At 49.6% G+C, this 25,197-nt stretch overlaps 1 protein-coding gene across 1 annotated transcript in view; it reads left to right on the forward strand.

Moving 5' to 3' along the window:
- Positions 1–15,459, forward strand: part of RUNX2 (RUNX family transcription factor 2) — a 223,619-nt gene extending 208,160 nt beyond the window's left edge. The window contains exon 6 of the mRNA XM_087817423.1: positions 14,669–15,459. Within this exon, the coding sequence (XP_087673549.1) occupies positions 14,669–15,228 (560 nt within the window). The 3' untranslated portion in view covers positions 15,229–15,459. The remainder of the gene's footprint in view (positions 1–14,668) is intronic.
- The last annotated feature ends 9,738 nt before the right edge of the window (positions 15,460–25,197 follow it).

Consider the following 25,197-nt stretch of genomic DNA (forward strand, 5'->3'; position numbering starts at 1 on the left):
CCACTCTAGTTTGTTCACTTAGCCACATGCTGAGGCTGGAGGGCAGAGGGAACGTGGCTCTGGGTGCTTTTGGTCACCCATGGACTGCCTTGTGCTCCCAATCTCTGCCGCCTCAGGACTGGCAGGGAGTCGGGGAGCCTGTGCTTGTGGCCCTGATCTGGGACGTGTTTCTGTGTGACCCGAGGAGGATGTGACACATGCGTGCAGCCGGCAGCCAGGCAGCACCTGTTGAGGGACACAGCTGTGCCAGGGCGAGGGGCATTTTTGGCTGCTGTCTCACGATGCCCCAGCAGCTGCCTGGGCGTTTCCCCACATTCCACGTGTGACGCTGCTGTCGGGAAGCCCTGAGTGGGGAAGAGCCTCCCGGGTCAGCAGGCCGTCACCACCACGGTGACCCGCACCCGAGACAGCACAGGCTCGGTTCCACTGAGCAGATTCGGTGCCTGGTTTCAGCCGCCAGACCAAGAGGCAGAAGCAAGTTTATGGCCAAGGGCTCAAAGTGAAATTTGTTTTAAGTTATTAAAATGCATGGCGTGTTACAAACAGGAGGTGTGTGGGGGTGTGGGTGGGGGAGCAAAGGCCAAGGGTAGGCAGGGATGAGGGAAAGAGAGAGAGAGCGAGCACAGAGATGGGAAGGGGCCTGTCTCTAACCAACTGGCTCTTCCTGATGAGACAATTAGCAGGGAAAGGTTTGGGCTGCATGAAGAAGAAAAAATGCAGAAGTAGATGAGCTTTTTTCAAAGAAAGGCAAGCCAAGAAGTTACTTCGAGGCTTTCTGAAGACCTCATCGTCCCAGTCCTCCTTCCAAGCCATGCGGGACACAGGCGGGCAGTGGCAGGAAGCACAACTGAGCAGAATTCCGCTCCAGAATAATATTTTTTTCTCATGCAACTCCTTTAATCCAGGGACCTTAAAACACTTCACACATTTGCAATAATTGAACCTCATCACATACCTGTGGGAAGGAGGGGTGTTATTTTGCTCATTTTATATAGAGGTGAACGGCAGCTCAGAGAGTTGGAGAGAAAATGTTTCCAGAGCCCTCAGTGGGAGAGGAGCCCCCGGCGGCCCCTGGGCCGCTTCCCCACAGGCGAAGCCAAGAGGCGGTACTTGGTTCTGCAAATTTCACAGTAAATGAAAATATATGAATTTATCTTAAAACTATAATACAAATAATTTTAAAACAGTAAATATATAAAGAAATGCAAAATATAGAATAAAGTGATTTTAAAAATTTAAAAATCACAGTTTACTAAGATTTCATTCATTTTTGCCCAATGGCTTCGTTTGATGCTCCCATCTTGCCTTCTCCACAAGTTGAAGAGGCAGCAATTCAGGAAAACGGGCTTGTTTCCAGAACAAGAAGAAAACTGAAGGGTTGTCTTTCGCTGGTGGTGAGACGAGGGGAAGGGCGGAGGGGAGGCAAGGGGAAGAAAGGGAGTAGGACAGGAGGAGAATTGCCCCCCTAGTTTTGGTTGAAAGAGCCCAAGAAAATAATTGTCTTACGTTGACCTCAGAAGAGCAGAAGGTGCTAAGAGCTCTGTGAGCTTATGCTTCCAACTGGGCTTTTCCTTCTCAAGTTAGGCTTTCTATACTGATGTCCCGGCTCTTCCTCAGGCCCTGGGCTAGAGGGAGGTGGAGGGGCTGGGTGGGCAGAGGGGCTGCAACCTCAGGTCTCGAGGCGTCTCATTTCTGTCTGTGCCCATGCAACTCACTGGGCATCTGCCCTTCATGGTCTGCATCTGAAAGGCAAGAGGAGACACTGGCCCCTAAACTCACAGGACAGTAGGCGTCCTATGCCAATTTCTGCAAGGCTTTCATCCTCATTGGTCCAAGACTGGTGTGTTAATGCACCCTAATCATGGGAATATCAAAGAGTCCTTGCCGTCTGGGTAGCACTGAGTCTGCAAAATGCTTTCACATAATCTCCCAGCAGCTCCGTGTGAGGCCGGGCTCCACAGACATTCAACGATCTCATTTCAACACTCCCTTCATTTTCACTCCAGGACCTTTTGAAGGATGTCATTGACCCAAGCGCTTCCCTCCAAACTCTTGGAATAATTATAAACTACCACTAGCAGAGACACTGGTCTGGGCAGACCTCCCTGGCAAGTGCTGGTCAGTCCTGGTACTCAGACAATTTACAAGCGAAATTGTAATGAATTCACTTTTGTTGGACTGTTTCAGGTTAGTGGTCAACATCGATAAAATGGAATTGATAATTCTACCTGCCTACGTGGTCCAGCTGACTGGGACCTTTCAGAGGATGCTCTGGGTTCCCAGAGCTTGTCAGGACATTGCAAGTCTGAGTTATGTATCTCCTCTCTTCTCCATCCCTCTTCTCCTCCCTTCCATTCTCTGAGCAACCAAAATATAAGGATCAATGAAATCATGCAAGAGAGCTTAACTTTGAAAGGGAGGGAACTGCATAAATAGAGATCTTTCTGCACTTTTAGATACTATTAATGTTCTGACTTAACAAAGCTTACTATATATAAGCATATAAGTATGTAATATAAATATAAATATATTATAATATTAATATATTTATATATCACATAATATATTATAATAAATATAGAAAAATATAATATAGATATATAATTATATAAATATTGATTAAGTGGTGTAAATATAGTTCCCTTATCTCGTCCAATTTGGGGACAATATGTAGGGAGAGTTGGGGGGTGGGCTCAGAGATTTTCATCCTCAGTTACTCAGCAGGGAGATGCTTTTCAGGCTGCCCCAGAGGGTGGGGGAGCCACTGCAAGTGATACCCTGTGTCACAGTGCATCCCATTAACTCATGGCTACATCTTGAGAAAAATTCTCAGAGGTCAGGAAATTCCCAGCAAAGGCTCTCATTCCTCCTTCCGCTGGCCCTGCAGTGAGAGCTTAGGTAGGGTCAGGCCGGAGCACATTTTTGAAAAGGAAAAGGCAAAGCTTCTGCTGCTTCTGTGGGTCTGTGGTCGGGAAGGGTCCGAGCAGGGTTGGGGCAGGCCTGGCCGGGGCTGCGGAATGGGCCTCAAGCCCCAGTGACCGGGGCAGCAGCACTGGTCTGCTTCTTCATTCGAGACTTATTTTTGTGAAAGTTGTTTCGTTTTCCCTCCTTGGCTTTGTTTCCTCACGGGGAGCAGCATCTTTCCTTCTGGGCAAAGCAAGATGCCCCAGACCTCTCCTTCCAATGGGTAGGGCCAAATTTAGAGTCTGGGTTGCTCATTTAAGCTTTGTATGTAACTGAGCCTGGCACCAAGGGTTATCATTAGGGGGATATCATTAGGAGGAATGGCATGAAACGAAGAAAAGGGAAAGGGCGGACCCAAAGTAGGAAAGATGTTTCCAGGAGAGACACAGTGGCACGGCTGGGAGGTCCAATCTCCGAGGAATTCTTAGAAGGGACTGGGTATTAGAAGCGCCTGCATGGGGCAGTTAGGGAACCTGGTGGGGCCCCCCCATCTCCTAGGATTATTTGCTTCCAAGTGCGGGGGTGGGGGGATTGTTGCAACATGTGACAACAGACACCGAGGCATCAGCGCTGGAGAGCCAGGGCCTGCTCCCTGGGCTGCAGGGATGGCTGACAGGAGCAGGGTATGCCACTCACTGGGTGTGCACCGTGTGTCCAGAGCTGGGCACTGTCACTTGGTCCACATGACAATGGACTCTGCCGTGCCACTGCTATAGGGAACACCCTTGTCTAGAACCTGAGTGCTTGTTGCCTTGGGCAATGGGGCCATCCGCCCCTCCCTCCTCTCCAGGTGCCCACTGCCTTCTCACTCAGTGTGGGGTGACAGCTTGGCAAGGCGGCTTCTTCTCTAAGGTGCTGTCCCGGCTGAGCTGCTGAGTGGACAATCCCCAGAGGTCCTGGAGCCTTGTCCTGTGAAGAAGGCCCAAGTGAGCCCTGTGTGGCCAGGCAGAGCACTGTCCCACCTTGCGTCCTGCTGCTGGGCCTGGGTCTGTTGACTGTCCTCCGAGGAGCTGGCAGCCTGGGGTTCCAGTTGTTCCCCCAGCCCCGCCAGACTGTCTCTCCTCCCTGCATTCCTGGTGGCGGCCCAGCTCCCTGTGACCCGGGGTTCTAATATTCTTGGGTTTGCTCAGACTACCCAGCTGGCTCCGCTCTGGGCTTCCTGGCCTTGTTAAAGCCCAAATGCCGGCTTTTACAACCCTGCTCTTTCCATGAAGTTCATCAGGCAGCCCTCTCTTTTACAAGCGAGATGGCCCCTTTGGTGCACTCTCTCTTTGGAGTGGGAGGGGCAGGGAGCACGGGCTTCAGTGGGTCTGGTCTGTGCCATGTTATTTTTTTTAACGATAGTCTTAAAAAGTGAAGTTCAAAGGTGAGTGACCCTCCAGGAGGAAGAATTAACTGGGTTGATTTGGAAGCTTTTCAACTCTGGAGGCATTGCTTGGGAACATAATCTATTTCGAATTTTTCTTCCTGAGCCCAAGCTGGTTATGGTGTGGGAACAGCTTTTCCATTCTCCCTCTCCCTTCCTCCACACTACAGAAATATTCATGCATAGAACATACAGGTTGTATAAACATCTCTTCAAAAATCACATAAAGATATTATATATAGTCACACACGTCTCCTTCCAAATGGATATGTTCGCAGAGACACAGAGAGAGATCCTTCACACCCTATACATAAAAACAGCCAATTTAGAAATTGGCAGAGCAGCCCTGCCTAAGTGAGTTGAAAAGCTTGGCTTGGGGCTTAACAAACAACCCCATAAAAGCCACGCTTGCTTTTATTGAACAGTGATGCATGAAAGACCCAGGGTGGCCAACTTGAACGAAGGCAGGAGCCAGCCTCCCCAGTAAGGGCCATAAAGGGTGGCAGGAAAGTTTCTTTTTGCTGAAATCCAATCTTTTCCTAGAAAAAAAATTTGCTTCACATACAGTTGGCCGGACTTTACTCTTGTGCTTTCTTCTGCTATAATGTCATCTTAGCTCCTTTAATGCTCAAGATGTTACTTTTACATATGGTCTTCTCACCTCCAGCCTTACCCCCTCCCCCCCATTCAACCTCCACAGTGCTGGCTGCCAGGGTAATCTTAAAATTGCAAATCAAATCTATCACTCTCCTATTTAAAACCCCTCAGTGGCTCCCTATTGCCCGCTAAAGTTCAAATTCCTTAGTTTCACAGACAAGCTCCTCAGCTGGCCTTGTTGCCTTTTAAGCCATTTCATGCAAGTCTCCTAGACCTGTACCCCCCCCCCCATTTCAAACTGTCTTTCAGGCCACAGTCTCCCAAGCTTCAAGGATTTATTTGTACATAAAACTCCCTCCACCTGGAGTGCCCTGGGGATATGAATGGAACAGTGATAGCATCCGCCACTCGGCGCAAGGGGGACTGGAAGCTGATGGGGTGGGTGGGGGTGGCACTTTCAACTAGGTGTTTAGAAATGGTCTCTTGAGAAGGTGACTTTGAGCAAAGGCTGAGGGATGTGAGGGGGTGAGCCATGCAGATATCCAAGGGAGGAGCATTCCAGGTATAAGAAAAACAAGTGTAAGGGCCCTGAGGTAGGAATGTGCCCAGGACCTTCAAGGAGCAGAGTGAATGAGTATGAGATGGGACTAGTACCCTGGCTTGGGACCATGGGGCTCTTGAACTGAAACAATTCCCACATTTTTTCTGTGGCCAGTGGTGCTAATGAGGATATGTGACCCCAAGGAGATAGCAGCTTGGCTGTGAGATGCTTGAAGGGTTAAAATCACTTTGCTTGTGAGAGTAGAATAGGTCTAAAAGTGGATCTAGAAGTGTCAGGCTCTGGACTTTGCTTTCTTCCAGCCTATGTCCACACATATCAGCAAAGCTATTTTAGAATTTTTCACCCTGGTGATAGAAAAAGGAGACATCTTTGAGGATGAAGTAATATTTAGGTCCAGGACCGGGTAAGTGACCCTCATCCTCAGGGCCTCTTTGGGTGCTCAACCCACATCTGACCTATAACATTCTCAAGAGCAATTTATCGTGTTAGTTCTTTCCTCTTTCTATCTTACAAAAGCCCTAGAAATGTCATATATAGACCTTCTTTCAAGCACTTGGATAAAATTGCGAATTAAGTTATCATACTTTCCCCCACCTGTCTTATTATTGTGGTAAATTATATACAGCATAACATTTATCATTTTAACCATTTTTACATGGACAGTTCTGTGGCATCAAGTAGCTTCACACTGCCGGGTAATTATCACCCTCATCACCTCCAGAAGCCCTCAACCTCCCCAGCTGGAACTCTGCACCCACTAAACACTGACTCTCCCCCCTCCCTCGGCCACTGGCAACCACAGTTCTCTGTCTCCATGAATTTGACCACCCAGACACCTCACACCAGAGGCATCATACAATATTTTGTGTATTGGCTTTTGGATGGCTTATTTTCCTTAGCATAATGTCTTCAAGATTCATCATGTAGCAGCTACCAAAATTTCCTCTTGTTCTTAAGCCCGAATGAATCCCATTGTGTGTGTGTGTACACACACATGCACATGTACCCATTTTGTCTACCCATTCATTCAGCCAGGGACACTTGGGCTGCTTCCCCTTTGGCTACTGTGGACGACGCTGCTGTGAACATGGGTGCAGGCACCTGCTTTCGCTCCTTCCTCTCCCTCCCTCCAAGGTCCTGCTCGGGCAGGAGCACCTTCTGGCTCTTTAAACCGGCCTCTGTGGCTGCCCTTCTCCCTTTCCAGCTGCTTTGCTCTATTAAGTCGATTGATGGTGAATACTCTTTAGCTCAACCCTCAGCCATTAGGAAATTAGAGGCTGGATAATTCACATCGAAATAAAGGGGCGATGACTTTTCCTGTGTCACTCCTTGGGAAGTCACTAATGCTACAAGAAACAGAGACCAAGGATTTCCCCAGGGCTGGGTCTTGACCCCAGAGGGTGGCCCCTCAGAGGTTGGGGGCTGCAGTGGTTTGGCAGTGTTCTTCCTAGGAAAGTGAGAGGGCACATCCTGGCCAGAGCTACTGGGCATCTCTTCGGAGGGCCTGGTTGTAGCAGAGCCTGGGTGAGGCCAAGGCCATGGTTTCAGTGGCCCCTGGGCCAGCCAGTCCCACTCAGTGGCTATAGACTGCACTGCTACTCTCAGGCAGCTGGCCTAAACAACACTTGAATTTCAACAGAAAAAGAGATGAAAATTGCAAAAGAAGTCTACATGTAAAAATTTCACATACTTTCAAAACAGAGGAGGCCCAGGTATGAGAGAAAATGGGCCAACGCGGATGAGCACTGGTAGGGGAGTCAGCCACTGACATCAGGATGTGGGCCTTGTCAGCTGTGGGCTTTGTCCAAACTATCCCAACTCTGAGAACCTTAGTTTCTCCATTTGCAAATGGGTAGAAGTCATTGTCGAGTAACCTTGGCTGGGTATTAGTATAATCACCTGGGTGCTTTTAAAACACAGGATGCCTGGACACGATCCTGAAGATCTCAATTTAATTGGTTGGGGGGGCTTCAATAGTGTTTACAAAGCTCCCCTGGTGATTTTAATATGCAGTCGAGGTGGCAGATCACAGGCCTCAAGTGTAGCAGACCCTTTACAAATGTTAGCTCTCCTTCTCTGCCCTCCTTCCACACCTGCAAAAATTCCATAAAGCACATTCTTTCCTTCATGCGGAATAGCCTCTGGCATTAGCTGCCCTGGTTCATACCCCAGCTCTGTGATGGTGAGCAGGTTTCTTAACATCAGAGCCTCAGTTTTCCCAACGGTAAAATGGGATTGAGAACAGAACCCACTTCATAGTTTTCCATGCAGATTAGGCAAGATCATTTAACATGCAGCTTGGAGATAGTAAGTATTCAGTAATGTTGGCTTTTATTGTGAGAATGGTCAGTGTCATCAGGAATCCCCTTGTCTCCAAGCCAGCCAGCCCTTCTCGCCCCTCCAGAGCAACCCACCCTCCTCTCCCCTGCAGAGGCTGTCCAGCTCCAGCTCTCCTGCTGAGCCCCGTTCCTGGGAGATGTCTGGTGAGAACTTGGGATCCGATTGAGTCAGAGGTATCTGTAGACTTGACTCACCAGGTCTTAAAACCAGAAGATTGCCCTGTGGTTCTCATGACGTTCCTGGAAAATAAAAGAAGTGAATATTATTGGGCTGAGTTCATCAGACACTCAACCCTCCCTTTTGTGTGCCGGGCATTCCTAAAGGAGCAGGCAGTAACCCAGCCAAGTCTGAACCATCAAAGGCAGGGGCCCGGCTGCAGTGCTGAGAGATGCTGCTTCTCCCGCAGACAGGTCTGGTCCCCTTCCCACAGGCTCTGCCTCTCTGGTTCCCCAAGGCTACACAGTTTCTTCTCCCTCCAGGCTCCTGGGAAAATGTTCCCAAGGGCTGCCTTTGGTGAGGTGTGTCAGAGCTCGGCTATGCTGGAGGGCTGGGTGTGGTCTGGGAAGGGGTCACCCAGACTCCAGAGAACAAGAAAGGAAAAGTTCCCTTTCTAGAACCAGAATTTCTGGGATCTTGCACTGAAACAGGAGCCAGCTAGGGTACCCATTTCTCTGATGCCTCCTTTTCCCCATGCCCCATATCCCTGCCAATAGTAAATCTTAATGTTCCCACATCCCAGCTGTCTGTAGAGTCTTCTGTTCTGCACCCCTAGAGCTACAACTCCAGCAAAAGCCACTGTCATTTTGTCATTTTTCACCTGCACTTGGAACCTCCTAACTGGTCTCCCTGCTCCTATTCTGTCTACCTCCTGCTCAATGCAACCAGGTGAATTTTTCAAACTATAAAACCTATCATGTCACACACACTCTCATGCTTAAAACTTTTTCAAAGCTTTCCATTGCTCTTAGGATGAGCGCAAAACTCCTTAACGGGTTCAACAAAGCCATGCGTATCAGGATTTGGTTTGTCTGTAACAGAAAACTCAATTTAACAGGGGTTTGGATAGGTAGGATTTTTATTTTCCCGTATGCAGAAGAATCTGCAGTTGAATGAGCTAGAATTGACAGAACAGTTCCTCAAAGTTATCAAGGACTCATTTCTCTGCTCTGTCATCCTCAGCATATGGTTTCCACCTCATGGTCCAAGAGGGCTGCTTGAGCACCAGCCACTGCAACCAAATCCCAGGCACAGGAAGGAGAAATTGCACACAGCACTTCTGCTTGCATCCCTCTGCCCAGAATGTAATGGCATGGCTACAGCTAGCTGGAAGAGAGGCTGGGAAATGTAACCTTTCTTCTAAGTGTCATGGACCAGCTAAAAAGGAGGCAGAAGAGGAGAGTGGATATTGGGTGACAACTGGCAGTGTGTATCACCACTACACCTCCAGATCCCCGCTCTCCTCTTGAGCCGCGTCTCACCTCATGCTTCCTTCCTGTGCTGTTTGCACTCCCGTCCTGCTGCTTCTCTCTGGGAGGCCCGCGTCTTTGCAGTACTCCTTCCTGCCACCGGCCCTTGCTCATGCTTAACTGCTCATCCTTCGGAGCTCTGCTCAATCAGCATTTCCTCAGGGACTCTTCCTTCATTAGGTCAACCCGCTTTAGATGCTCATAGCATGAAGATTGTGTCACTGTTTCAATTACATATTTGTGCAATTATCTGATGATTTCCTGCCCCCGCAGTGAGGTCAGGGTTTAAGTCTGGTTTTGCACACTATGGGGCATTCTGTGGGACATACCATAGGTGCTCAATAAATATTTGTTGCATGAATGAATGAATAAATTTAGCTATTATCTAATAGCTAGGACTCAGCAAATAATTTTCCCAGACAAGTGGTGGAGGGTGGCCAGGAGGGCTGGGGAGAGGCAGTGGAGCAGGGAGAGTTCTGAAGGATTCGTTCAGATCAAGTAGGCTCTTGGGTGTGGAAGGGGAAACACTGACTGAACCGGAACTCGGGAGGCCTGTTTTCTGGTCTCAGCTCAGCCCCCAGTAGTTGGGTCACTGCCTGGAGACAGTGAGAAGACAGTGAGAAGTGGTCAGATGCTGGATATATTTGAAGGCAGAGCCTACAGCCATTGCTGGCAGATGCAGAGGGGTGAGAGAAAGAGGGGTCAAGGATTAGTCTTGTGGGTTTGGCTGAAAAATGGAAGGTCATTTACTGAGACAGGGAAGACCGGGAGAGGAGCAGGTTTTAGGGGGCTGATCAAAAGGCTTATTTTTGAATGAATGCAGGTTCCCATAGCCCCCTGGCCTTACATTTCAACTCTTTCACAGGCATCCCCCAGAGAAAACCAAAGCCCCAGGATGGTGCCAAGGGGGTGTAAAAATGATAAAAAATGTTGGCCTTTTCAAAGCACACAGTTGCCAGCCAAGAAATGATTCAGCCTGACTTAGCAATAACACTGAGTAGAAAGTGGCCAGAAGTGGTCACTGTCTGCGAAAGATCAGGGATGAGGGAAGGCATATCCACGCTTGATTGCTGTAGAAATCTTGGAAAATTCAGAAAACTATAATCCCATCACATTTCTAACATCATCATGTGTTATTTCTCAATCCTTATTTTACACAGTTTCTACAGGCAGTTGAACTCATCCACATAACATGATTTGGCAATTTCCTTTTCTCGCTAAACAGTGGAGCACGTGTTTCTAAACTGCTTTCCGGAGAGTGTGCACTGATCTACTCTACCTGAAACAATATCTTAGAATGCCTCTCCCCTGGCAATCTGGTCAGCAACGAGCGTTAGCATGAGGATACTTTGAAAACTTTATAAGTGAAAAATGGCAATTCATTATTCACAATTATTCCAATTCATAGTCATTATTTTAATTTGCAGTTCTTTTATTTCTAGAATGAACACTTCTCAAATGCTTGTTAGTTACATATATTTTTCAACATATATTTCAGTATATATTGCTCTCTATATATTTTCAATATATATTTTAACTCAATTATTATTTTAATTTGCAATTCTTTTATTTCTAGAATGAACACTTCTCAAATGCTTTCAGTTATATATATTTTCTATATTTCTATACATTTTTCTCTATATATTTTCAATATACTTCAACTCATAATTTATCATTTTAATGTGCAATTAAACATATTTAACACATATGGGATATAAGTATATATTTAATATGTATATAATATATATAATGCACTTTCAAAACTGACTTTTGTGAAGTCAGTTTTCAGAATCACTGAAATTTACTGAAACTTCATCTTCCCCATCTCAAGAAGCAGCATCAGCCCAAAATGGTTGGCTGTGTGTGGGAGGGAGATGGCAGGAGCAACGGGAGAGGAAGGAGTGCCAGGGCTGGAAAATTTGGCCTCGGTTGGTGGATGACCCCGGTTTACATATCAGACTCTAATACACCTGACTGAGGCTGAGGCTCCAGGCTTTGCGAGCAAACCAGTGCTAATAGCTAGTAGACATCTGCTGTGCAGCTCTTTGGGTTTCTGCCCCAATCTGATCGGCCAGATGGGTCTTGGTATCCACTGAGAGGCAACCTGAGCACTCCTTCAGGGTAGGGATGCTGTCTGGTTTGGCTGTTTCCAGGCCCTGGTACAGCATCTGGCACACAGTAGGGCCTCAGTACCTATTTGTTCTATGACTGAATGATAGATGACTGGGAGGGAGGAGACTCTGTTCTCTGTTCTGTTCTAGATGTGTCATGAAACAGCAAGTCCCTTTCTTTCACTGGCCCACACCTCTACATCTTAATAAGTAGTTAATCCAGTCATAGCAACGAGCCCTTCCAACTCTGAAATTCTGTGAAAATACCGAACCCATCTTTGCTTTAGTTTCCTCTTCTGTGAAACCGGATGAAAATATTGACTTCCTATAAAGTTGCCAGATAAAATATGGGACACCCAGCTCAATTAGAATGTTAGATAAACATGGAATACGTTTTTTAGTATAAGCATGTCCTAAATATTGCATAGACTCCATAAATAATCGAAGCATCGAATGATTAAATGACACGCAGCTGGATCAGTTTATTGCATTTGGAGTTGTGTTTCTGGCCCGATGATGATTATATGGCATTCATTCAACAAGTATTTATTGAGCATCTACTCTATGCCAGACACAGTTTCGGCCCTGGTGACACAGCAGAGAATGAAATAAGCAGTGTCTCTCATTTCATAGGGCTTACATTCTAGTTAACAAAAAACTACATAAAATGTCAGGTGCTCATAATTCTCAGAAGACTAATAAAGCAGGATGAGGGTCAGGGACCAGGTGAGGGGGTGAAGGAAGGAATTAAGGAGACTGATTAATTAACCCTCTGCACCTGAGAGCCCCCAACCTCCCCCAACTCTCCCCAGGGTCTGGAACAGCAAGACCCTGACATTATTTTGTAGTAATCCCTGAAGCTGCACAAAAATGACGTCATTGATTCAAAAGCCTATGTCCCAAATCAGGGATAAAATGATCAGCTGTGGATGGAAGAGACCTATAAATCATTTAGCCCAGATTTTAGCTGAGCTGGGGCTGAAACCAAGTGTCCTGATAGCCAGGTGAAACCTCTGGGAGGTGATTCTGTTTTTCAACTCTGTTGGCCAGTTAGGCTGGGGTGAGTCCTGACAACTTGATGTTTTTTGAAGTTTTAGCTGAAACCACAGCGAAGGGCTTTCCTCTTTAAGAACCTTCACACCCCACCCCTGCCACCCCCAAGCCAGTGCCCCTGGTTCAAGGCTTTGCTGGAGGCTATTAAGCTAATGGCAAGTGAGGCCACCTCTTTTATTCCCCTGGAAGCTGAGAAGTCATCAGCATCAATATAGTTATCAATATAGTTACTATTTTCATGATCACATTAGATCTCCAGGGTGCTCCTCTACTCCTGGTTACTTTGATTTCTACAATCATAAATCCTACGCTTTATTTGCCACTTGTCTACTTGGTCTACACCCTCGCTACCCAAAGTATGGTCCCCAGACCAGCAGCATCCTCAGCACCCCTGGGAGCTGCCTAGAAATGCAGGGTCTCAGACCCCACCCCTGACCTACTGAACACAACCTACTCTTTAACAATGTCCCTGGGGAATGGCAAGCACATTAAAGTTTGAGAAATGTTGCCCTAGAACATTCTGTGTGCTTGCCCCTATTTCATTTTACACACGAGACTTCTATTTGGTTTAATATGAAGGGCTCTTGTCTCCTACAAGAGTTGGATGTGTGAAGCTCATTAACATCTTTCCCAAGTAAAACCAGATCAAACAGTCTAGAGAGTTTCTCCTTTATTCTTTTCAACTCATAGGAGTTATGTGCTTAGAAGTGTCTTCGATTCTTGTTACACAAAATAAGATCCTCACAGAAACCTGAGGAGATTATGTTCTGGTGGAGGAGAGGCAGTTCTCTGAAAGCCAACAGCAGAAAGTACCCATGACATTTCTATCAGGGAGGTTTGCTGGCACGTGAGTGGCTTCTCCTCAAAGGTTGTCCTTCAAGAAACAATTGCCTCCCTGGTCCCATCAGACACAATTCTCCACCACACAAACTGGACATCGGGCATCCGGGGCCCGTGAGGACGTTGTTGGGAGCTGAAGTCAGGACAGATGAGGGAACAAGCTGTCACCAGATGATTAGGGCCTCTCTGAGTCTCAGCCAGACGCAGACGAAGGAACAGCTCACCCGTGACGGGGGGTAAGAGTGCACATGTTCACATGCACTGGGGGATGTGTTTACTCATTGACTCATCATGTCTCCCTCCCCACCAAGGCAATCAAGCAGGCTCTGCCTTTGAAAGGTGTGGCGTCGGTGTCCCTGAAGGACAGGGCATACAGGTGGGCGCCCAGACAGACAATGTGGAAAGCCAAGAGCTGACACTCTGGCTGGAATTGGGAGAGAGGCCTCCGAGACTTGGCTCTGGTGAAACGCAGACCTGCTTCCAGGGTGAGCACGGACCATCTCCCCAAAGGCGGTGATCAGGGAGGGCGCTGGGGCAGCTGAGCTAAGGTGCTTGGCACTGATGCGGACCCTTTGATCTGAGGCTGGTAAACTCTGCCACCATGCCCAGTCACAAAGGGCTGCCGCCCACCTTCTACCTGGAGGCAAGGGATTAGGAGAGAGGAACAAAGGCAGGTTTGTCTAGTGCTTCCAGGTCTTGAGTGCTGCCCACTGTGAACTTAGATCAAGGTTTCAAGTTGACGACCTTTGGAGGCAGATCAGTCCAGGAGGGGTCCCCAGGGGTCACTGGGCCCAACATTCCTGTACAGATGGGGAAATGAAACCAAGTCCCCAAGGGGGTCTGGCGTAGCAAGAACCAGCACTAAAGTCTTCTGGCTCCTGGCTTCAAACTCTTTCAATCCCCCACCCCCACCCCAGAGCTTGGCTTTGCTGGGACAGTGGGGGTGCCGTCTGTTTAACACACTTCTGCTTCTGAGAAGGGTGGGAAGGACCCTGCTATCTCAGTCTGCACCTGCTGTCCTCGGCAAGATTGCCTCCAAATGGGCTGCAGCTCGGGCCCCTGCAGGAACCCCCTCCCTGTGGGCGCAGGAGCGCCACCTCTTAGACCCCAGAGGTGCCTGCCACGGTGCACGGGCGACTCCCTGATTCTCCCGGCCGCGGATTCCAGTGCCGGGCGCCCACCCTGCGCGCTTTGTACCCCAACTGCTCACATAACCCTCTCTTCCTCATTGGATTGACCGTCTGGGGCAGGAAATGACCTCTCGCCTGCTCCCCAGTTCCTCCCCCAGTCGCTCAGTACCCAGCGCGGAGCTGGGCATGCAGCGGACAGCGAGCGCCCGAGTGACCCTTTCTCCTTTCTTCCTTGGCAGATTCCGAGCCCAGTACCGTGGACTCCCAGTCTTCGGCCACCTTGTTCCTCTCCTCCGAGGAGCCCGGCCCCTCCACCGCCGCCCTGCCTTCCCCCTCCTCCTCCTGCGAGCCCCGGGCGTTCTCCCCCGGCCCCTCGGCGCTGCCCCCGCCCTTCTCCGCAGCCCCCGCGCCTCCGGGCTGCAGCGCCCCCCGGCGCGCCGGCCTCTACTCGGTGGTCGCGTCCTCTCCAGAGGCGGCCCCGCGCCTCCTGGACTGGCTGCCGGGCTGCCCCTCGGCCACCCCTCCGGGCGTCCGCGGGGACGAGCGCGAGCGGCCGGCGCCCGCCCAGGGCCCGGACAGGGGCCGCGCCCCGCGCCCGGGAGCCGCGGACCCGGGAGCCTCGCCGCCGCGCGCCCCGCCCGCCGCCCCCGCGAGCTTGGAGGCCAACGTGGGGCACATCCTGGTGGAGCTGCGCACCATGAACGGCCACCTGGACGTCATAGCGCGCGCCCTCACCAAGCTGGCCTCGTCCCTGGGGCCTCAGCCCCAGCCCCTGCCGGACGCCGCGGATGCCAACTAAGGAGCGCAGCGCGCACGGGACTGTGCCTCCGAGCCACGCTCCGCAACAGGATCCCCCAGGACGCCAGGCACCCCGCCTGGGCGCCACCCGTGAGCCAAGCAAACCCAGCAGAAGAGGGGATCTTTTCTGATCAACCTGCTGAGCGGAATGGACCTCCGCTCGCATTTCACTCTGAAATGAGGGCGCTTTCCGCAACATCTCCCACGAGAGGCTTTTCTCAGCGCCCCCTGCCCCACTCCTCTGGGCTCTCCAGGCCCCTCAAATGTCCTTCTCTTGTTCGGGAAAAGGCCCTGAGCCCCTGGAAGGAAAGGCGCCCCCAAACGGTGGTGGGACCGTGGGAAAGATGCTCAGAGAACCAGCCTTTCACATCCCACACCTGCGGCTTCTGGGCAATGGGGAGGGGAGGCAGGTGCAAAGCGTGTTACAAAAGCAGTAGCAGTTCAGGGGCGCTCGGGCCTTCCTCTCTGGCGTTGTGGATGGGGTGTCTGATCTCTGGTGACTTGTACGTGTTTCTTTAAAAAAAAAAATGGGGGGGAAATTTTTTTCTCATAACCACATTTTTAAGACGTTTGGAAAATAGAGAAGTGAAAAAAAAAAAAAACATGTATCTGGAGAAGGGTGGGGTATTTAAGTCTTTCTTATAAATAAGAAAGTATTTTGTGTAATAAACAAAGCTTTTATATACGCTGTCTGGTGTTGGCCTCTCTCTGCCATGTTTCCTCCTTTTCAGGGCCCACTCTTTCTGTTCTTAGTTTCTTGTCCCAGCCCTCCTCTACCCTTGAGTCTTGTTTCCACTGTTCCCATGCTTGCGAAGGATAACCTTCTAAAGGTTCTCACGATTCTTTTCTAAAACTCCCCAATCTCCCTGATTTGGTAAACACTCTCCTTTCCTCTGGATTGGAGCAGAAACCCAGTCGCAGATACCAGGAACACCACCCTCCCCAACTGTGACAACCAAAAAAAAAGCCTCCTGATTTTGCCGATGTCCCCTGGCTGAGACCTAGATGGAATTTCAGAAATCTAGACTAACCTGTGGCCTCCAGGATCCGACTTCCCATAATGAGGCAGGGTTCTCTCAACCTTCTTATTTGAACTAGACCTTGAATAAAGTGTGATCATTTGCCAGAAGCAAACACACTGCTCTTTTCCCAGAAACAAACTAGGGGTCGGAAAGCATGTTGGGTAAAGTGCCATCCCCGAGCATCTGCAGGGCTCACAGCTGGTGCGCTGAGGCTGGTGGCTGTTGGCCTCCGCACGCGAGAACCGCCTGGAGAACTTGCTAAGGTGCGGAATCTGCTTCTGTGGCTCTGGGTGGGACCTGAGACTCAGCATTTCCAGTCAGCTCCGGGGGGATGCTGATGCTATTGGCCCAAGACACACTCAGTAGCCAGCAAGCAGGGAGGGGTCTGCTGTGGGATTCCTGCTGGTTCCAGTTGCCACTGTTGCCCAGGGATGCTGCTTGTCTTTGCACCCCACCGTGGCCCGGATTTCTCAACCTCCTACAAAACTTTCACTGCACCTCCTTAGGCGAGTGTTTTTTGTTTGTTTTCTGTTTTTTAAAGCCAGGGTGTATTAGACCTAGCCACCCACTTCTAAAGAAGCTTCAACAAATATTGAGCGTCTACCCTGCTGGTGACCCTGGGGACACAAAGATAAATAGAACAAGGGTCCTTTCCTTCAGGAGCTCCAGCCTAGTTCGTGTCTCACACAGACAGGGATCATCAGGTTCTAGTGTGTCCACAGTCTGAGGGGGTGGGAGAAGCAGCAGAGGGTGGTGAAAATGGCAGTCACAGGGAGGCCAGGCTTCTTGGAGCTTGACCTTGGGGGAGATTTATTTAACGCCCCTGTGCCTCAGTCTCTTGATCTGTGTCGGGTGGGCATGGTAGCCTCTGCTCTGCCGAGGCCCATCAGAATCAGACATGGAGGCGACGGGCTCTGTACCCCAGGAGGAGCTGTTTAATGCCTTCCCATGACTAGGGGGTATTGCTGCTTCCTCTCTCCTGGTCCTGTGTCAGGAGGCCCTGGGTGGTGTGAGAGTCACACAACCAGAGCTGCCCTTCCGTCTCTGAGGGACAAAGCCATCCTCCTTCTTTTTCTCAGGAAGAGAATCCATGGCCCACAGTGACCGGCTTTCATTCCGCACTTTAGATGAAGAAACAGCTAAATTGGCATCTAACTGCGGCCACTGGGAGCATCGGCACCAGGTTTTCACTCACGGACTCAAACAGTCTTTGTCGTACTTTTAACTGACTTCTTTTGTATTAGATTAAAAATATATTAAATCTTTTAGGAACAAAGAAGGGCTGGCATACAAATCCCGCATTCAGATGCAGTGACTGATACACACACACGCACACACACACACACACACACACACACACACACACATATATATATGGGATTCTGATTGAAGAGACCAGAGGAAGGAGCTGATATAACACTCAGTCCATCCAGGGAGAGCAGAAAGAAGTCTGAGCTCCTGTCCTGGGTGTGTAGGGCCTTAGACACTGGGCCTGGTCTAGGTTTTTGGAGATGGGGCTGAGGGATGGTAGGAGCAGGACTGGCCTTCACCTTGCAGAAGGCACAGCCAGGGGAGATCTGCCAGTGTCCAGGAGGTGGGGAGAGGATGGAACTGAGTTAATAAAAATCAAAATTTGAAGGGGCTCTGCAGGAAACAAGAAAAACTAGTTTTGTAGATTTTTGATGGAATTTTCCCTCTGAATGATATGAGGCTGTCCCGTTCCCTGTTTTTCCCAAGGCTGAGGGTGTTGTTAGGGTTGGCACAGCACAAGGCAAGTACATGATGTTTTAAGGTGGCAACTGAAAGTCGGCTAAGTCCTGTGGCAGAGAAGAGCAGGCTTAAGCCAAGGAAGAATTTACCAGCAGTTACAGCAGCTCACCTTTGTGAGGTAGTGAGGGGCCTGTTTATGAAGGCATTCAAGCAGAGACCAGATGGGGAGCTACTAATGCTGCAGCAGAAGGGATTCTACACTGGATGGAGCAGTGATTTAAGGGCCCTTTCCCTCTAATTCTGAGGTAATCCTCAGCTCTTCTCTATCTCTCATGCCCACACCAATCCAACAGCAAATCATGTTGGTCCTACCTTCTAAAGAGTTCCATTACTCAACCACTTCTCACCACCTCCATTGCTACCATCGTCAAAGCCAGTATCCTCTTACCTGAGCTACTGCAATAGCCTCCCAACTGGCCTCCCTGTGCCTGCCCTATTCTCACAGAGCAGACAGAGAGAGGACTTTTAAAATATTTCTCACCAGCTTACTCCTCTGCAGAAGCCTCTCCAGTGGCTCCTATCTTATTCAGCGTAAGGATCAAAGTTTTACATAATCTGGTCTCCTATTATCTGCCTGACCTCATCTCTTAACACTCTTCTCCACTTGAGTCGCACAAGCTCCTAGCTACTTCTCCCATGCATGGGGCACATTCCTACCTCAGGGCCTTTGCACTGGCTATTTCTGTAGCCTAGACTGCTCTTCCCTGTATATCACATGACTTGCTCCCTTACCTCCTTCAAGTCCTTGCTCAAACATCACCACACTTCCAAAAGTTGTAACCCCTACTCTAACCCTAAACTTTCACTCCCCGGGTGCATTTCTTTCTCTCCTTTCCTACTTTTTTGACACACACTAATAACCACCCCACACACTATGTGCCTTACTCTATTTTTGTCATTAGAGTGTCAGCTCCATGAGGGGAGGAATTTTTGTCTGTTCTGTTCATTGCTGTCATCTCATAATACTGCCTTTAAAAATAAAACAGTATTTTGTAAAAAGGACACATCAATTGTAACAATTCAGACAATACAAAGGAGAACAATGAAGAACATAAAACCCATCCAAAATTCCACCCCCAAGAGATATTTGGCAGTTGCTCTTTGAAACATCTGTTCCTCTATACAAGTGTGTCTCCATGTGTGCGAAGTTCTGCTTAACTGTGATCATACTATACCAACTCTTTTTTAGCTTGCTTTGTTTTCTAACTTGCTAATAGATGGAAAAAATAGATGTTCTCTATGAAGCAAAATTTACGTAACCAATCTTCTATTTATGCTTCCAGTTTTTTACAATGATAAGCAGGGCTGTAATGACTATCTCTGGGGCATGCATGTGTTTGCTCTTCTGTAATTATGTCTTCAGGTAGATTCCTAGAGATGTGATTGCTGGGCTAGAGGGCACACTTCTTGTTTTAGGTTGCTGCTGTGGCCCTATTAGGTTCAGAAAGGGGAAGTGAAGGACTGGTAGGAGGAACAGAGGGGCTGGGGTGGTTCCATTGAAGAACCCAGGAAAAGGGGGAAATAAAAACAAGGCTGCCTTCTGAAGGTTCAACTTTAAAATCAGCACACAGTACTCCAGATCAGAGAGGTGCAAAGCCATCTTGAAGAGTGAATCCTAAATGGTCGCTCAAATGGTGCATTAGCCTGAGTTTGGCCAGGAAACAGAGCCACCCAGGTTTTTCAGAGAGAGGGGCTGTCATTGAGGAATTGGAAGCAAGACTGTGGGAAAGCTAGGGGAGCATGGAGAGAGCATGGAACCCAAAGACAAGTAACTGCAGGGAAGTGCTACCAACCCTGGGCTGCAGGAGCCAAGGGGGACACAGGGCCCTGTGATTCCAAAGCCCCTGCTCAGAGATGAGTTGCTTCAGTAGGAACCCAGGAGCAACACTGCCAGGCCTCAGCCCCTGTGACCACAGACACTGCCACCTCCAGCCACCCTCAGGTGTCACCAGTGCTGTTGCTGCTGCCTGGGACCCCCATCAGAGATCAGAAGGGAGGCCCTGGCAGTACCTCCCCATCCCAGAACCTAGCTGCAAGCCTTTGGAGGGAGTCTGGGAAATGCAGTTTGTGGGGACTCAGCCTTTGTGGCACAGAACAGAGCAAAGAAGGGTGGGAACACAGCTGATAGCACATAGGCAAATGACAAGCGGCAGCAGTGACTTGAGTCAAAGCAGTGGTCTATCTAAAGATAGCAGCTGTCTGTCAGAGAGCAGGCTTGGCCAGCCATGAGCGCACCAAGCCGCAGGCGCCGTGAGCAGTCCTCACAGCTGCAGAAGAGGGCTTGACCCTCTGGACCGAGCCACAGGTGGATATGGGCATCTGCTACAGCTCAGCAACTGAGTGAGTGTGGCAATGGGAGACTGTCCCCAAGGATGTCTCTACTGCAGCGTGCCCACGGGTTGGGTCTCTGAGCCTTCTTGGTGGGCTGTCAGGCCTTGGATAATAACAGGTTAATGGTATGTGTGGTCACCCCGGGAGACAAGAAGCCAGCCCTGGGACTTGCCCTCAAGAACATCTGCACTAACACTTATTGGGCTCCTGTCAGGTGTCTGGCCCTGTGCTGTGTGCTTTACATATAGGTTCTCATTTATTTCTCACAGTAGGTGAGGTTGGGAGCAAGAGTTTATAAGCCCATTTCATTGACCAGAAAACTGAGGCATAAAGAGATCATGAGATTTGCCTATGGGCACACAGCTGGTAACAGACAGAGCCTGGAATTGGCTATCTACAAGGTCCCGGCTGTGCCACCACCTGGGGCTGCCTCTCATGTAGGGCTTCTCCCTTTCAGAAGTAGGCCAGAGACCTGGGGCTGCCCAGCTGCCTTTGGCTGGTGATTCTCCCCTGGGGTGGCAGCAGAGGTAACAGGCCTCTGAAAAATGCCAGCAAACTGGAATAGTAAACCAGAAAACAGGAGCCCTTGCTCACCCCCTCCCTGCCTCTTTCCCACCAGGCCACAGCGCCTATGAAGTTGTACATATGGGGGGAGGGGGGGAGTTGGGAGAGGAAGAAGTAGACCATGGAGGAAAAGACAAGGTACAAGATAGAGCAGATGAGGGGGGCTGTGCCAACTTGGTGCCTCCAAAGTATCAATATCCTTCAGGGCCTTTAAGGTCAACATTATTAACCACATTACATGAACAAGGTGACTTGGCCATAATTGTACTTTTTCTCTCTCTCACTTCACATTCCCTCAGGCTACCTGATTTAAACAACTGACTCTGCTTAGAGAACCAGAAAATGCAACAATTTCTGCAGTTTCTGTGGAACCCGCATTAGGATCCTGAGTCCCAGGGGTATTCGCTAAGCCTTCTGTGAAGCTGGGGCCCCAGCAAGCAGCAGGCAGCCTCACTCCAGCCTTGGCTTTCACCAATGCGGCTGGCTGGGCACCCGGTGGGCTCAAACCATTTGCGCAAAGCAAATGTGCCAAGCCTCTGATGAGGGCCACCAGGAGCATCTTCCAAGGCCCTCAGCTCTAGTTTTTTTCTCCAAAATGCACCAAGTGCCATTTCTATTGCCCACGTGCTCTCTGGCCCAGCCGCCCCTTCCGGAGGCTCGGGCACTGGGTCCTGTTTACCCCGTCCCCGCTATGCCAATGCCGTTCGGGCACGCAGCTGGTGCTGAGTAAATGTTGATGGAGGGAGCAGTCCCCGGGGTCCAGCCTGGCAGCAGTGGGCTCCACCTCTCACTTCCTGAGGGCTGCCTGGGCTGCTGGACGGGGATGAAGACCTGTCCGTCCACCAGTCTGGTGCTGGCGCAGGAGGGAAGGTCACGGTGACCTGCCTCCGCTGCAGCTTCCTGGCCTCGCCTTTGCTTGTTTTCTGGGAGCCTCGGTGTCTGCCCACAATGGCATGGCTTGCTCAGCTGCCCGGATTCTTGGCGTGGCGCGGGCTGCATCCCGTTCTCATGGTGATCGTGGCAGGGATGGCTGGCCTTCCCAGGCAGAGCAGAACATAGCTCCCGTGTCCCCAAGCAGGGCTCGAACCTAGCAGCTCTGGGGTTTTATGATGCGAGTGATCACCTCAAACTTGGCTGTGCTTTGAACTGGAATGAGCAGATCCAACAGACTTTATCCATTCCTCCCTTTTATATCCCACTGTGTTCCAGAAAGCATTTGAGATGGCTACTTGGAATATCACTTCAGGAGGGCGCCGGACAGCATCTGGCCTGACGCCCTTCACTGTGCTGCTGGGCAGGAAGCTTACTCAGGTTGAGGGACCTGCCCAGGGCACCGCACAGATGTGGAGCGGAGCTGGTTTGGAAGCTCACATCTCCCGAGTCCTGTGTTCTTTCAACCGCAGCACCTCCTGGCTCCCTTTGAGCAAATCTTTCCAATGAGAACGGGACTGCCCGGAGCTGTCAGCCCACCTCCTTCCACACAGCCTGTGCCTCTGACAGTGGACACACACACTGTCACACACACACAGGATGGATCAAAACTTTTTAATGAATACTTTTTAATTTAGTTTTCTAAACCAAGAGCCTGCAGACTATGACCCATAACCTGCTCTTGTTCTGTTGGGAACTAAGAACAACTTTTATATTCTTAAATCGCTATGAAGAAAGAATACGTGACAGACTGTGTGTGACTTGCAAAGCCAAAAATATTTACTATCTGACCTTCTGCAGAAAAAGATTGCCTATTCCTGGTCTCAATGATCCTTTGGTGGTCCACCCGGTGGCAGTGAACAATCTTCCCCGGATACTGCAAACTCCTCTTTCTAGGTAGGTCTGGGCATCTTTATAGGGATCTGACTCAGGAATTCAGACTTTGCCGCTTTCTTCCTTCCTCCATCAGATGCTTGTGACTCTTTTGAGTGGTGTCCTGCTGCTGCTAGAGTTTTCTTTCTGCTGGGTAAATCAAGTGGTAAGATTTCCAAAGGTGAATTAGGGGGTCGAGGCTGGCGATGGACATTTGCTGTGGGGACCCACGTGGGGCAGGGAAGCCGGGCACCACTGCCCAGAGGCATCCTGCAAATGACCTGGCTGGGGCTGACGGGAGGTGGGGGCTGAAGACAGACATTGCCAAAAGGGTGACAAGGAAACTTCCTTTCCCAACATAGAAAAACACAAAGATGCTTGTGATCTGAGTACCTCTTTCCTCCCCATGATGCTGGCTTCTCAACTAGTTCCTGTCTATCGAGGCTGCTCATTTCTTTATAGTCATTGAACCAGAATAACCACAAGCAGAGCCGGAAGCGCACGATAACCCGCTGAACTCTGCATGGCCTTGGCCCGGCTTCTCCCAAAGCACAGACGCTGCCCTGGCCCTGCAGCTGCGAGGTATCCAGCGAGCGCCCAGCAGAGTCTGAAGCCCCAGCCTTGGGCTAGTAACTTCCACGGTCCAAAAACAGAGGGGGAAAAAATGACAGGCAGATGGAACCAGGAACATTCAAAACTGTCGGAGCTGTTCGCAGTTGTTAAAGATTTACGGGCAGGCAGTTTGGAGTTTAAACACGAGATGACACCAGAAGCCTTTAATGCACAGCCGAGCTTCAAGCGTGATCTGGGAGGAGAACATGGCCTGCGAATTTCCCTTGCTGAGGCCTTGGAAGTTCTGTTCTATTGTCTCCAGGCAGGGCGGCAGCCACGGTGCACTTCATGGGCTCATAAATATAACATTATTGGAGCAAAAAACCCCAATCCTTCTCCAACTGATTAGGCCCAGATTGGCCAACCCATAAATCAAGGCTGAATAACAACTATAAAGTTGTGAATCAATGTGTCTGTCCCAGATCACCAAATTGGAATGAAAAAGCTGGAATTAAGTAGCTGGAGTTCTTCCAAGAGCCTTCCTTTCATCCCCTCCTCCCACCAGCTCTGTATCTTAGTACTCTCATTTTAAAAGGTTTTTTGTTGTTGTTTGTTTGTTTGTTTGTTCTTTTGTTCCTGGGCCTGCCTGTGGACAGCATCTCAGGGCAGGAAATTTGTTCTAGAAGCAAAGCTGGGGAAACAAGAAGCCTCCCTATTGCATTTCCGGTCAAGATTGATCTGCGGCTCCATCGTGTCTCCCTGGTTGGGGTCTCCATATGTCCAAGAGGTGATGGCATTTGTCACCCATGTCATGAAGACAGGAAGGGAACAAGATGCCCCACGTGTGACTGGCATGTAGTGGGTGATCAGGCCATATTTAGCCAATGAATGGATGTTTAGACCCAGTTTATTTAAGGTTTCTGGGCCCCTACGCTGAATTACTAAATATATTAACTTTTTCTCTTAGAATGCACATCAGATTCAAAGATGCCCAATCTGCTGTCCCTGTTGGATGTGGTCACCCTTTGTGGATCTGGAAACTGAGGTCGTCTGCTGTGAATACTTCTCACATGTGCTCGGCAAGCATTCTGTGCCCCAGGTACTCTGAGTCCTGAAGCAAAGCTTGTTTTCTGAACCCCCTTTCTACAAAATATACTCTCATGGTACTCTTTCCCCCTCTCTTTGACAGCCCCCATTCTGGGGACACACCATGCACACCCCCTGCCCCACCTAAGGGCTCAGGAGCCTACTCTTCTGGGCTGGGGGCTCTTACTATACCCCAGTCATCCCAGCCCCCAGCTGACCTGTGATGTGATGAATCCTACTGCCTAGAGAATCTTTTTTAGCCGCTTAATGCTTTTTTGAGACCCTACATCTCAGGGACCACAGAGAGGGGATGGAAAGATTGTAAAAATGGCCCTAATTCTTCATCCCTCCTGTATCCACACCCTTTGTTATAACTTTGTATTGTCTCCTTCAGGGCTGCCTCTGGGCTTAGTTATGAGCTTGTTTTGGCCAAAAGGATAAAGTGGGAACAATGTGTATCTGTTCTAAAGCTAGACCTCAAGAGGCCTTGCATGGTTCCTCTTGCTCTCTTGTACAGCTGTCAGTGCCATGGCATCATGTTTGAGCTAGCCTGTTGGAAGAATAGACACTGAGGAGCAGAGCCGATTCACCCCAGTTGACCCAGCCAAAGCCAGTCTAGATCAGCCAAAAGCCAACCAACCCCAGACATGTGAGTAAGCCCAGCTAAGCTTAGCAAAGCCACATAGCTGACCCCCAGCTGACCTTAGGTGTTTATTGTTGGTGCCACTGAGGCTTCATGATGGTAAGGCAGCATTATTATGGGGATAGATGATTGATATGGGAAATTACCCCGTATACTTTTTATCACTCTTTTATTCTTTGTCTCAATCAATTGGTCACAC

Source organism: Miniopterus natalensis, chromosome 5, assembly GCF_054644295.1.
Source record: "Miniopterus natalensis isolate mMinNat1 chromosome 5, mMinNat1.hap1, whole genome shotgun sequence".
NCBI classification, from domain to species: Eukaryota; Metazoa; Chordata; class Mammalia; order Chiroptera; family Miniopteridae; genus Miniopterus; species Miniopterus natalensis.